We start from the raw sequence: 14590 nt of genomic DNA, 5'->3' as shown, positions 1-14590 counted from the left end.
AGTGTCTGTTAGTGATGGGGCACGTTGGACGCTGGGGTCAGTTCCTGTCAGTTAGTTACTCACAGAAGTATCTTACTGTCTTGTACTACTTGCATCTGTCTGAATTGTACAGCAATCAGCCAAATGTGTCTGTAGCTCTTTCCCTGGTAGTGGTAAATCCCCACCGTTTATGGGGATTGGATGATAGATTTTATCGAGATGTAGATCACTCTGGGTGGGATACTCTTAATAAAGATTTCAGAATGTGGCATTTTCATTTTAAGCCCCCAGTAACTGCAAGTCCCTGACAAGAAACAAAGAATTGATTTGAAATGTTTATTAATGTTTCTTTTACCTGTTGGTACAGAGAGTGGTGAGAGCGGCCGAGAGAAGCTGGGTGATGGAGAGCTGACAATCAGACTCTTCCTGTTGCTGCTGCGGCAACTGAAAAATGAAGAAAATAAAATTCAGTCTGAGACAAACACAGTGGCAGCTAAAAATTGGGCAGGAATGAGAGCTAGGAAACAGGGCAAGAACAGCACTGGGAGCTGGGAAACAGGGCAAGAACAAGCACTGGGAGCTAGGAAACAGGGCAAGAACAAGCACTGGGAGCTGGGAAACAGGGCAAGAACAAGCACTGGGAGCTAGGAAACAGGGCAAGAACAGCACTGGGAGCTGGGAAACAGGGCAAGAACAGCACTGGGAGCTGGGAAACAGGGCAAGAACAGCAGTGGGAGCTGGGAAACAGGGCAAGAACAAGCACTGGGAGCTGGGAAACAGGGCAAGAACAAGCACTGGGAGCTGGGAAACAGGGCAAGAACAGCAGTGGGAGCTGGGAAACAGGGCAAGAACAGCACTGGGAGCTGGGAAACAGGGCAAGATCAGCACAGGGAGCTAGGAAACAGGGCAAGAACAAGCACTGGGAGCTGGGAAACAGGGCAAGAACAAGCACTGGGAGCTGGGAAACAGGGCAAGAACAGCACTGGGAGCTGGGAAACAGGGCAAGAACAAGCACTGGGAGCTGGGAAACAGGGCAAGAACAGCACTGGGAGCTGGGAAACAGGGCAAGAACAGCACTGGGAGCTAGGAAACAGGGCAAGAACAAGCACTGGGAGCTGGGAAACAGGGCAAGATCAGCACTGGGAGCTGGGAAACAGGGCAAGAACAGCACTGGGAGCTGGGAAACAGGGCAAGAACAGCACTGGGAGCCAGGAAACAGGGCAAGAACAACACTGGGAGCTGGGAAACAGGGCAAGAACAGCACTGGGAGCTAGGAAACAGGGCAAGATCAGCATTGGGAGCTAGGAAACAGGGCAAGAACAGCACTGGGAGCTAGGAAACAGGGCAAGAACAAGCACTGGGAGCTAGGAAACAGGGCAAGAACAAGCACTGGGAGCTGGGAAACAGGGCAAGAACAGCACTGGGAGCTGGGAAACAGGGCAAGAACAAGCACTGGGAGCTGGGAAACAGGGCAAGAACAGCACTGGGAGCTGGGAAACAGGGCAAGAACAGCACTGGGAGCTAGGAAACAGGGCAAGAACAGCACTGGGAGCTGGGAAACAGGGCAAGATCAGCACTGGGAGCTGGGAAACAAGGCAAGAACAAGCTTTGAAGTTAAAACACGGAAACAGGCCATTCGGCCCGAGCAGTCCATGTCGGCATTCGCCCTCCACACGAGCAAATATTCCCAATCACATTTACCCTCCCTGTTCCCATATCCTTTCATCCCATTTTCATTCATCCACCTCTCCAATCTAATCTTGAACATTGACACAGTTTCTGCCTCAATCATTAACCCTGGAAGAGAATCCACAACCTCACAACTCTGTGTTGTGAAGAAGTTCTTCCTGCTCTAAGAACATAAAAACATAAGAAATAGGAGCAGGAGTAGGCCAAACGGCCCCTCGAGCCTGCTCCGCCATTCAATAAGATCATGGCTGATCTTCGACCTCAACTCCACTTTCATGCCCGATCCCCATATCCCTTGATTCCCCTAGAGTCCAAAAATTCTATTGATCTCAGCCTTGAATATACTCAATGACTCAGCATCCACAGCTCTCTGGGGTAGAGAATTTCAAAGTTCACAACCCTCTGTGTGAAGAAATTCCTCCTCATCTCAGTCTTAAATGGCCGACCCCTTATCCTGAGATTATGCCCTCTAGTTCTAGACTCTCCAGCCAGGGAAACAGCCTCTCAGCATCTACTCTGTCAAACCCCCTCAGAATCTTATGTTTCAATGAGATCACCTCTCATTCTTCTAAACTCCGGAGAGTATAGGCCCATTCTACGCAATCTCTCCTCATGGGACAACCCTCTCATCCCAGGAATTAATCTAGTGAACCTTCGTTGCACCGCCTCTAAGGCAAGTATATCCTTCCTTCCATAAGGAGACCAAAACTGTACACAGTACTCCAGGTGAGGTCTCACCAAAGCCCTGTACAATTGTAGCAAGACTTCCTTACTCTTGTACTCCAAACCCCTTGCAATAAAGGCCAACATACCATTTGTCTTCCAAATTTCTTGCTGTACTTGCATGGTAATTTTTGTGTTTCTTGTATGAGGACACCCAAATCTCTCTGAACATCAACATTTAATAGTTTCTCACCATTTAAAAAATATTCTGTTTTTCTATTCTTCCTACCAAAGTGAATAGCTTCACATTTCCCCACATTATACTCCATATGCCACCTCCTTGCCCACTCACCTAACCTGTCTATATCCCTTTGCAGACTCATTGTGTCCTCCTCACAGCTTATTTTCCCACCTAGTTTTGTAAACTGCTCTAAATCTCCTAGACGTGACGTTAAACCAAGGCCCCGTCTGCCTTCTCTTTTGGATGTAATAGACCCCAAGGCACAATTCGCAGAGCAGACGGTTTCTCCCCGGTGTCCTGGCCAATATTTATTACTAAGAATTACATAGAATTTACAGCACAGAAACAGGCCATTCGGCCCAACTAGTTTATGCAGGCGATCATGCTCCACATGAGCCTTCTCCCACCCTACTTCATCTAGTCCTATCAGTATATCCTTCTATTCCTTTCTTCCTCATGTGTTTATCGAGCTTCCCTTAAATGCATCTATGTTCGTCGCCTCAACTACTCCTTGTGGTAGCGAGTTCCACATTCTAACCCCTCTCTGGATAAAGAAGTTTCTCCTGAATTCCCTTATGGATTTATTAGTGACTATCTTAGAAACATAGAAACATAGAAAATAGGAGCAGAAGTGGGCCATTCGGCCCTTCGAGCTTGCTCCGCCATTCAAAATGATCATGGCTGATCCTCTATCTCAATACCATATTCCCGCTCTCTCCCCATACCCCTTGATGCCTTTTGTGTCTAGAAATCTATCTCGCTCCTTCTTAAATATATTCAGTGACTTGGCCTCCACAGCCTTCTGTGGTAGAGAATTCCACAGGTTCACCACTCTCTGAGTGAAGAAATTTCTCCTCATCTCAGTCCTAAATGTCCTACCCCGTATCCTGAGACTGTGACCCCCCGTTCTGGACCCCCAGCCAGGGGAAACATCCTCCCTGCATCCAGTCTGTCTAGCCCTGTCAGAATTTTATATGTTTCAATGAGATCCCCTCTCATTCTTCTAAACTCGAGTGAAAACAGGCCGAGTCGACCCAATCTCTCCTCATACGACGGTCCTGCCATCCCAGAGATCAGTCCAATGAACCTTCGCTGCACTCCCTCTATGGCGAGTATATCCTCTCTTAGGCATCCTATCTTATATTTCTGGCCTCTAGTTCTGTCTCCCCGAAAGTGGAAACTTCTCCACGTCCACCCTATCAAACCCTTTCTTAATCTTAAAGACCTCTATCAGGTCACCCCTTAGTCTTCTCTTTTCTAGAGAAAATAGCCCCAGCCTGTTCAGTCTTTCCTGATAGTTATGACCTCTCAGTTCTGGTATCATCCTAGTAAATTTGTTTTGTACCTTCTCCAGTGCATCTATATCCTTTTTATAATATGGTGACCAGAACTGTTCACTGTATTTCAAGTGTGGTCTAACCAGTTAACATAAGTTCTCTGCTTTTCAATTCTAACCCTTTAGAAATGAACCCTAGTGCTTGGTTTGCTATTTTTGTGGCTTTATTAACCTGCATCGCTTTTTTTAGCGATTTGTGTATCTGTACCCCCAGATCCCTCTGCTCCTCCACCCCATTTAGACTCTTATTATACAAGCAGTGTGGCCTCCTTATTCTTCCTACCAAAATATAATACCTCACACTTGTCTTTGTTGAATTTCATTTGCCAATTACATGGCCATTCTGCAATGTCTTCCTGTATTTTGTCACAGTCCCCCTCAGTATTCACTACACCCCCCAATTTGGTGTCATCCACAAATTTTGAAATTGTACTTCCGTTTCCTGAGGCCAAATCGTTTATGTAAATGTGAACAACAGTGGTCCCAGCACCGATCCCTGTGGAACACCACTTCCCACCTTTTCCCAGTCTGAGTAACTACCTTTAACCCCTACTCTCTGTTTTCTGTTTTGTAGCCAGCTTGTTATCCATTCTGCTACTTGTCCCTTGATTCCACATGCTCTGACTGTAGTCATGAGTCTACAATGCGGTACCTCATCAAAGGTCTTTTGAAAATCCAAATGTATTACATCTACTACATTACCCTTGTCTACTCTTTCTGTTACTACTTCAAAGAATTCAATAAGTTTGGTCAAGCACGACCTCTTCTGAAATCCGTGCTGACTATTCTTTATCATATTTTCGGTTTCTAGATGTTTTTCTATTACATCTTTGAGTAAAGATTCTATTATCTTTTCTACCAACGACGTTAAGCTAATAGGTCGAAAGTTCCCTGGACTGTTTCTATCTCCCGTTTTAAATACAGGAATCACATTAACTGTCCGCCAGTCCTCTGGCACTATTCCTTTTTCCAATGAATTTTTATATGTATGTAATAGTGCCTCTGCTACCTCTTCCCAACTTCTTTTAATATACACGGATGCAATCCATCCGGACCAGGGGTCTTATCCTCTCTAAGTTTGATTAATTTATCAATTATCTCCCCCCTTTCTATCTTAAATGTCTTTATATATATTTTTTGATCACTTCTTCTAATGTCATGCCCACTTTGTTAGTCTCTCTGGTAAATACTGAGGCAAAGTAATTATTTAATATTTCTAACATTTCACTGTCATTACCTGTGAGTTCATTGTGTGTATCCCTCAGTGGCCCTATCCCTATCCCTATCCTGATTTTCCTTTTGTTATTTATGTGTCTGTAGAATACTTTACTATTTCTTTTTATATTCCTTGATAATTTAATTTTGTGGTTTCTTTTTGCTTTCCGAATTGTTTTTTTAACTTCTTTCCTAATGTTTTCGTATTCCCTTTTGTCATCCTCAACCAACACCAAAAAACAGGTGATCTGGTCATTTTCCCATTGCTGTTTGTGGGATCTTGCTATGTGCAAATTGGCTGCTGCGTTTTCTATATTACAACAGTGACTACAGCCAGTGTAGAACTTTTGAAGTGTAAATGCTTTGGGACGTCCTGAGATCGTGAAAGATGGTATATAAATGCAAGTCTTCCTTTCTTACATTTATTCTTGTATCTCTGGTCCCTCATTCTAGACCCTCAACCACTGTAAACAGTCTGATCCTGTCTACCCCGTCCCATTCTTTCATCATTTTAAACACTTCTATCACATCGCGTCACATCCAGCTTTATTCTAACAAAAAAATCCCACTGGGAGATGGGGCAAGAACAGGAGTTGGGAGACAGCAGATCGCAAACAGCTTCACGATACCTCACAACAACAACTTGCATTTCTGCCACACCTTTAACGTAGTAAAACATCCCAAGGCACTTCACAGCATTGATTATCAAACAAAATTTGGCACTTAGCCACATAAGGAGATATTAGGACAGGTCACCAAAAGCCTGGTCAAAGAGGTAGGTTTTAAGCAGCGTCTTAAAGGAGGAGAGAGAAGCAGAGAGGTTTAGGGAGGAAATTCCAGAGTTAAGGACCTAGGCAGCTGAAGGCACGGTCGCCAATGGCGGAGCGATTAAAATCGGGGATGTGCAAGGAGCAAGAATTGGAGGAGGGCAGAGATCTCGGAGGGTTGTAGGGCTGGAGGAGTTTACAGAGATAGGGAGGGGCGAGGCCATGGAGGGAATTGAAAATAAGGATGAGAATTATAAATTCAAGATGTTACTGGACTGGAAGCCAATGTAGATTAGCGAACACAGGGGTGATGGGTGAACAGGGCTTGATGTGAGTTAGGATACAGGCAGCAGAGTTTTGGATGAGCTGGAGGGTGGAAGGTGGGAGGCCGGCCAGGGAAACATTGGAATAGTCGACAGCAACAGCAGGAGATGGGGGAAGAGCAATGTTGGGAGAAGGGGCAACAGATGGGAAATGGGGTAAAAGTGGGAATTGGCAAGAATGCTGCCAGGATAACAGGTAGCAGCAGGTGCCCAGAACACCCGTCTGCTTCAGGCGATGGAAATCAGGGTCCCTTGATGTAAAAAGAACACCAGGAGTAAAAGGACAGAAATGAAAAAGGGGAGAGAGAGAGAGAGACATAAATGGGTGAGGAAAGAAAGACCCAGAAGGAGGAGAGAGAGTGAAACAAAAATGGAGGAGAAAGAGGGACAGAGTCAGAGACAGAAATGAATGAAGGAAATATAAATTAGGTCATACAGAGGACAGTAAGTGGACTGCAGGATTGTGTCATTATATGAGCCTCTCTGACTAGATACTGTATCCGGCTCCAAACCATTACTGGTCTCTGCCCAAAGGAACTAGGCAGCTAATCTGTACAATCTGTCACCGGAAGCTCTTCTCACTGCACTTTGTAAACACACCTTGTGTGGGAGCAGTTGTTACTGAAATATTAAACACAGTTTTACACTCACTTACAAAGCAGCGATTATTCAATGTAAAACATGTGAGGGGCTGAATAGCCTACTCCTGTTACTATATAAAACACCAGTTACAGTCTGAAACAGTTGATCAGACAGTAGAAATGAGAGCACGGGACTTATTAAAGTGCCTTTGTGGGGGAGGGGGCTGAGCACAGGGCCGAGAGTTCAAATACCATTAATATCCACAGAAACATTTACCTTTTTGAGCGTTGAAGGAGAACACCCGTCACAAAGTGGCTCTTGTGGTTCGCGAGCCCCATCCAGTAACTCGGGTCAGACATGGTGCCAATCACACAAGTCACGATCGTCAGTTCAAGGGTTAAAATAAAATGTAGATCCAGGAAGTTGAATACAGGGCACCTCTCTCTGTGTTTTTAAACTCAGAGTCCCATCCTTGCAGACTGCTCAGTGCCCTGATCTCTGAGTGTTTGCTAATCGCTCCCTGGCTTTGTATGTGTGCTCACACTCTCTCTCTCTCTCTCTCTGTGTCTCGCTCTCTCTCTCTCTCTCTCTGTGTCTCGCTCTGTCTCTCTCTCTCTCTGTGTCTCGCTCTGTCTCTCTCTCTCGCAATGACAAAGGATCAGTGACAAGGGCACTGCCTGCCCCTCCGCTCACTCACACACAGAAAGCCAAAAGTCTCCCAACCCCTGCGGAATGTCTCGGAGCCTCGACAATCCAGACAGCAGCTGAGTGCGGCAGTGGGAGACCAGGTCCCTTTAGCAGCTCCCGGCAGCAGTGCACGAACGACCAGCACAGGAAGCTGCAACACTGCTCACTGACAGGAAACTGGTCCAGCTCTCACAGGGAGGAGCTGTGGTCTGGCTTGTTTTTGCTGCCTGGGGCCTTTTGTTAAAAGAGAGTTTTAGGGGCCTGTCCCTTCTCGCAGGCAGAAAGAATATCCTCACCCCACAACAAAAGCAGCAAACTCTTACCTCCAGTCAATTGTGTCCCCAACACCCCCACCCCCCACTCCTGTGACTCAGGCCTCGTTAAACTGGAAGATTGCCTCTCTTTCCACTCCCTCCCTCTTCCCACTCCCTCCCTCTTCCCCCTCCCTCCCTCTTCCCCCTCCCTCCCTCTTCCCTCTCCCTCTCTCTTCCCCTCCATCCCCCTCTCCCTCTCTCTCCCCTCCCCTTCTCTTCCCCTCCCCCTCCCCCTCCCTCTCTCTCCCCTCCATCCCCCCTCCCACTCCCTCTCCCCCTGTTTCTGGCCTGTACCCCAGTGCACTGCAGGATCTCTACTTCCCTCTCCTACTGTCTCAGTCCTGGACACAAATCAACTTTCTCTTCGGCCTAATTCCATTTCTCTGTTGACCTCTGAGTTTTATTGTGACCTTTCACTGCTGCTTGCTAATGAGACTGTATCCTCTGCCTCTATCCCACCACCTGTCCTGTTCCTGCAGCCTCTGCTATCTGCTCCTCTGATGGGTCTTTTCACTCTATGTTAAGCTGGCTCTGATCCTGCTCCCTTGGCTAATCTGCTCCATTCGTCCTTCAGAGGTACTTAAAGGTTGGCAGCGCTCAAAGTAGAAGAGTCACCCAGTCCGGATGGGATGCATCCCAGGTTTCTGAGGGAAGTAAGGATGGAAATAGTGGAGGCTTTGGCCAACACCATCTCCTGTGAATCCTGGATCATGGTTGACTCTCCGCTCTATGGGTCTCTGATCCTCTGGACAATCATCCCCCCTCAACTCTCCTTTCAAATTCCCATCTGCTTGGCCTTTGGCTCTGTATTTGCCACAGTATTTCTGCAGCCATCGATCTGTTCAATCACTCCCTCACTCCAACTTTGATGCCCTTGACCCAACAAAACTTATTCACTCCCATCCTGGTCGTTCCCTCTGGCATGGTCCCTATCCTCAAGCCCAAGAGGTTCAGACTTGACCACATCTGGTGCACAACTGGATGTGGTATATTCGGATTTTCAAAAGGCAGCCTCACTCAACCTGCCACTACCTGTGCTGCAGCCACAGGGCATGCATCACATATGTGCAGTAGGCAGCGTAAGGCAAACGTGTCGTGAGCATGAAGGGGATGCACAAGGGTGTTTGAGGGTTTTTCATGGTGTTTACATTACATATTATATTGTCACCACTATTGCCACGTCTTTGCAAATCTTGTCTGGTTTGTGCTATAATGCCCTTTCCTGAGGATCACTACAAAGACCCACAACTGATGCCACCCATTGTGTCACTGCAGAGTGGGTGTAGGTGTATTTGCAGGGCTCTTTTGTGCAGACGACTGAGAGACGTCGGCGATGTCCCCGGTGGCACCCTGGAAGGATATGGAGGAGAAGTTGTTGAGGACAGTGGTGACTTTGACAGTGACAGGTAAGAAGATGGTGCTCGGGCCAGCCGGGAACAGCTCGGCATGAAGGAGGCTGCAGATGTCCACGACTACATGTCGAGTGACTCTGAGCCTCCGTGTGCACTGCTGCTCAGAGAGGTCCAGGAAGCTGAGCCTCGGTCTGTAGACCCTGTGGCGAGGGTACTGCCCTCTGCGACGCATCTCTCTCTGTGGTTGCCCTCCCTCCTGCTGTGCAGTGGATGTGTCACAGCACTGTGTTGTGGAGATCCACGTGTCAGAGGTGGACGGCGTGGCCGGCGAGGCTGGTGATGCTGTTTGTCCTCCGAGGAGGCCATGACTGCAGCTACGGCGGCCCCCATCCGGAAGATGTACATCTGAGGGGGTCCGCAAGGTAAGTACATGTCTCTGGACCCCGGGGTAAGTGTGCAAGTTGGTGAATTTTATTGTTAGGAGGAGGGTGGTGGAGGCCAAACTTTGTCCCAAGTGACAGAGTGGCCTCCTGCAATGAGTGAGGGTCTCCCCCCACCCAACCTTTCAAATGGACCTTTGCAGCTGCCACAGGCTGATGGCTGCAACACGTCCATTTGAACTGGGAGTGTTTTCCCCAGTACGGGAAACAGTCTCAGTTAATTTCAAAATCCCTGCCCTCCTAAAATATCAGGTCAATCAGGTCTGTAAACGACCTGAAGAACCTGTTTAATTACTTTAAGTGTCACCCCGCTGGCTTTAATTGCCGGCGGGAGTCCCACATGCGGGGACTGCGCGCGCATGTCAGCGCGTCACTGGGGAACCTGGAAGTGGGTGGGTTGGAGCCGGGCTCCGGACCCGCCCCGGGAATCCCCGATTTTCAGACCCCCCCGCCAAGAACGCTCCCGATCGGGGGTGCGAAAATCGAGCCCAAAGAGTCTGTAAGGGGATATAAACAGGTTAAGTGAATGGGTAAGAAGGTGGCAGATGGAGTATAATGTGGGGAAATGTGAGGTTATTCACTTTGGTCGGAAGAATAGAAAATCAGAATATTTTTTAAAGGGTGAAAAACTGTTAAATGTTGGTGTTCAGAGGGATTTGGGTGTCCTTGTACACGAACTACAGAAAGTTAACATGCAGATACAGCAAGCAATTAGGAAGGCAAATGATATGTTGGCCTTTATTGCAATGGGGTTGGAGTACAAGAGTAAGGAAGTCTTGCTGCAATTGTACAGAGCTTTGGTAAGACCACACCGGAGTACAGTGTGCAGTTTTGGTCTCCTTACCTAAGGAAGGATATACTTGCCTTAGAGGCAGTGGAACGAAGGTTCACTCAATTGATTCCTGGGATAAGAGAGTTTTCCTATGAGGAGAGATTGCGTAGAATGGGCCGATACTCTCCGGAGTTCAGAAGAATGAGAGGTGATCTCATTGAAACATATAAGATTTTAAGAGGGCTTGACAGGGTAGATGCTGAGAGGATGTTTCCCCCGGCTGGAGAGTCTAGAGCTAGGGGGCATAGTCTCAGAATAAGGGTTTGGCCATTTAGGACTGAGATAGGAGAAATTTCTTCACTCAAAAGATTGTGAATATTTGGAATTCTCTTCCCCTGAGGGCTGTGGATGCTCACTCATTGAGTATATTCAAGGCGGAGATAGATAAATTTTGACTCTAAGGGAATCAAGGGATATGGGGATCGGGCAGGAAAGTGGAGTTGAGGTCGAAAATCAGCCATGATCTTATTGAATGGCGGAGCAGGCTGGAGGGGCCGAATGGTCTACTCCTGCTCCTATTTCTTATGTTCTTATGCAGTTATCCATCATGAGATCTGGAGGCACCTACCTATAAGCATGATCTCCACAAGGACAGTTGCGGTTCAAAGTGGCCCAACGGGAAACGGGCAACGGGCCATGGGCAACAGGCCATGGGCAACAGGCCATTAGCAAAGGGAGATGGGCAACTGGCTAGGGGCAATAGGCGATGGGCAATGGGCCATTGGCATTGGGCAATATATGATCTCTTGCCAGTGTCGCTCACATCCTAAGAACAAATTTTTTAAAATACCCTGCTCTCCTTCAAAAAGAGTGCCACAGGATCTTTTATGTGCACCTGTACAAGTTGTCAGGGCCTTGGTTTAATATCTCATCTGAAAGATGGCACCTCATAATGCAGCAATCCCTTAGTATTGTTTTGATATGCCAGCCAAGTCCTGCTTAAGTTCTTGAAGGGAACTTCAACTCACAACCATCTGTCTCAGAGGCAAGCTGCGACTTAGTGATCCACTCAAACTAAGTCCGTCTTCCTCTCAGTTTCAAAACATGGGCCTGGAAATTGGCAAATATGAACTCAGGGCAGCAAAACCGATGAGCAAGAGGACCACGCAAAATTGGTTCTGTTGTACCATCAGGGTTAGGGTTAGGGTTAGGGTTAGGCAGTGCACTCGCCACAGAGCAGGTGGAGATTGGATGATGCCAACATTGGTGCAAGTGTGAGTCTGGGGTTGGGGGGGGCGGTGGCGAGAAGATTGGGAGGTGGAAGAGATTGGGAGGGAGCAAGGAGATTGGGAGGGGTGAGGAGAAAGGGAGGGGACGAGGAGATTGGGATGGGGAGGTTGGGGGGAGGTGATTGGGATGGGGGGAGGTTGGGGGGAGGAGATTGGGAGGGGGAGGAGATTGGGAGGGGCTGGAGATTGGGATGGCGGAGGTTGGGGAGGGAGGAGATTGGGATGGGGGGAGTTTGGTGGGGAGGAGATTGGGAGGAGGGGGGTGCGAGTAGTGGCCGGTAGTTTTAATATGGAGCAGAACAAGCACTCCTGTCCCTTGTGGCTCCATATTCAGGTAAGTACTTACCTTTGTGGTGGTAACTTCCTGAGGCTCTTTACAGACCGTTGGATTGGCTGCTGTGCACCAGAGGAAACTGATGTCAATACGCAACACACGCTGCAGTCACCGGCTGCCTGTTACAGGCAGATCCCCTGGACAACTACAGACGCTTTAACCAATATGGCATGAAACAGGTGCACGTAAGTCACATGCAATATTGAACCCTTCAATACCCGTTAGAATTTCTGGACAGTTTTAACCCTGTTAGTATTAAGTTGCTGCAGGTGCTACCAAACTTGTTTCTGGATCATTTAGTAATAAATTCGTAATATTTGGGCTCAGAGCACCTGAAAGCATCATTATACCTGTAAATCAGCCAAATGGGATGACTGTACCCCTAAATCAACCCAATGGGGTGACCGTGCCCCCCCCCGATCAGCCAATGGGTGCCATTGTACCTCAGAACAGCCAATGGCTGTTGCAGTACCCCCAGATCAGCCAATGGATGTGCTTAGGTCCTTGAATGACCTGTGCAGTGAGCTCCCACAGACAAGTGCTTTATACACAGAAGTGAGGCCCAAAATCTTCTTTCACTCACATCGCACTTTACTTCCGGGGGTTTGGGCCCAGCTCCCCCATCTGCTTGTCTGAGTAATGTGGAAGGAGCAAGTTCTATGATTCTAAGATTTAAGATTCTAAATTGTACTGCAGAGTGACTGGTACCTGGGCGATCTCCTTCATTTCTACTCTCACCATATTCACAGTAAAGCATCAAAATCCCAGTCCAACTCAAACAGACCAGCAGTCCAACCATTGGCACTTCTGCCTTGTTCTGAGAGTTCCCTCCATTTACTACATCTTCACGCCTAGATTACTATCCCTGGCCTAGGTAATACCCCCTCATCCCCAGTGCTCCCATTGGCTGTCTGGAGTGCTTACATGGCCACGGTTAAAGCTTTGAACGTATTGGGTACAGGATTGGCAGAAGGTAAAAGCCCCAACTCCCCCGTCCAGTAAGATCCCAGACAACTCACACCACTAAGTTGGAACATATCTGCCGATTATGAAGCCTTTTCCTTCAGATTATGGCCTCACTATCTACAAATCCACAGGATAAACCTTTAATGATGGTGCAATTAGCAGGTAACTCCTGGCTTGGGTCCTGTTTGCCTGTATTTATTTATTTTTACTGTCTAACCATTAGTTTTTAGACTTTTCCCAATTACAGAGGCCTATGCCTGTATCCTCACTGCTGTTGCTATGAGGTCATAGGAACAGGAGGAGACCATTCGCCCCCTCGAGCCTGTTCCACCTTTCAGTTAGCTCATGGCTGATCTGTGTTTTAACTCTGGAGAATTTCCCAACAACATGCACTGGCTTTCTAACTTTGATCCAATTTCATACTTGTTGCTTTTTATAGAAGTTACAACATGGAAACAGGCCCTTCGGCCCAACATGTCCATGTCGCCCAGTTTATACCACTAAGCTAGTCCCAATTGCCTGCACTTGGCCCATATCCCTCTATACCCATCTTACCCATGTAACTGTCCAAATACTTTTTAAAAGACAAAATTGTACCCGCCTCTACTACTGCCTCTGGCAGCTCGTTCCAGACACTCACCACCCTTTGAGTGAAAAAATTGCCCCTCTGGATCCTTTTGTATCTCTCCCCTCTCACCTTAAATCTGTGCCCCCTCGTTATAGACTCCCCTACCTTTGGGAAAAGATTTTGACTATCGACCTTATCTATGCCCCTCATTATTTTATAGACTTCTATAAGATCACCCCTTAACCTCCTACTCTCCAGGGAATAAAGTCCCAGTCTGTCTAACCTCTCCCTGTAAGTCAAACCATCAAGTCCCGGTAGCATCCTAGTAAATCTTTTCTGCACTCTTTCTAGTTTAATAATATCCTTTCTATAATAGGGTGACCAGAACTGTACACAGTACTCCAAGTGTGGCCTCACCAATGCCCTGTACAACTTCAACAAGACATCCCAACTCCTGCATTCAATGTTCTGACCAATGAAACCAAGCATGCTGAATGCCTTCTTCACCACCCTATCCACCTGTGACTCCACTTTCAAGGAGCTATGAATCTGTACTCCTAGATCTCTTTGTTCTATAACTCTCCCCAACGCCCTACCATTAACGGAGTAGGTCCTGGCCCGATTCGATCTACCAAAATGCATCACCTCACACTTGTGGAGCTCCAGGCCCGGGTAAGGCCGAGGCAACACAACAACAGCAAGATCGGAAAGAGTAGGAGGGAAGATGAGATAAATCCGGATTAATAATTCAATGATACCAAGCATGAGTTTTAAAATATTGTGGATTGTAAGAGCAAGAGGAAGCTGAGGGAGGTGAGGAATTCAATAATTTAGAGAATCTGGGAAAGGATAGGTTAAAGTAGAAGAAAATGTGACGAGAATGCAACACATTCTCACCACAACAGCGCTCTAAAATAAACAGTGAGAAAGGTTGTGAGAGAGACATGAAACGCTAGGAATAAGCGTATCAGATGGCAAGATTTTCCTTGTATCCTGTCCAGGAATGTGAAGACAGGCTAGAGGAGATTGGGGAGCAGGATCCAAGTCTTGCATAGACTGGGCTTGATGGGAAA

General features: G+C 47.3%; 1 protein-coding gene across 1 annotated transcript in view; it reads right to left on the bottom strand.

Moving 5' to 3' along the window:
• mast3b (microtubule associated serine/threonine kinase 3b) overlaps window positions 1-7606 on the bottom strand; it is a 124817-nt gene extending 117211 nt beyond the window's left edge. Inside the window, exons 1-2 of the mRNA XM_067968618.1 lie at window positions 7072-7606; window positions 335-423 (exon numbers count right to left, since the gene is read on the bottom strand). Coding sequence (XP_067824719.1) covers window positions 335-423; window positions 7072-7154 — 172 coding nt within the window. The 5' untranslated portion in view covers window positions 7155-7606. The remainder of the gene's footprint in view (window positions 1-334; window positions 424-7071) is intronic.
• Window positions 7607-14590: the final 6984 nt, after the last annotated feature.

The sequence above is a fragment of the Heptranchias perlo genome, chromosome 29, assembly GCF_035084215.1.
Source record: "Heptranchias perlo isolate sHepPer1 chromosome 29, sHepPer1.hap1, whole genome shotgun sequence".
NCBI lineage: Eukaryota > Metazoa > Chordata > Chondrichthyes > Hexanchiformes > Hexanchidae > Heptranchias > Heptranchias perlo.
Note: the sequence above shows the minus strand (reverse complement) of the source record. Positions and strands in the feature narration are given on the sequence as shown.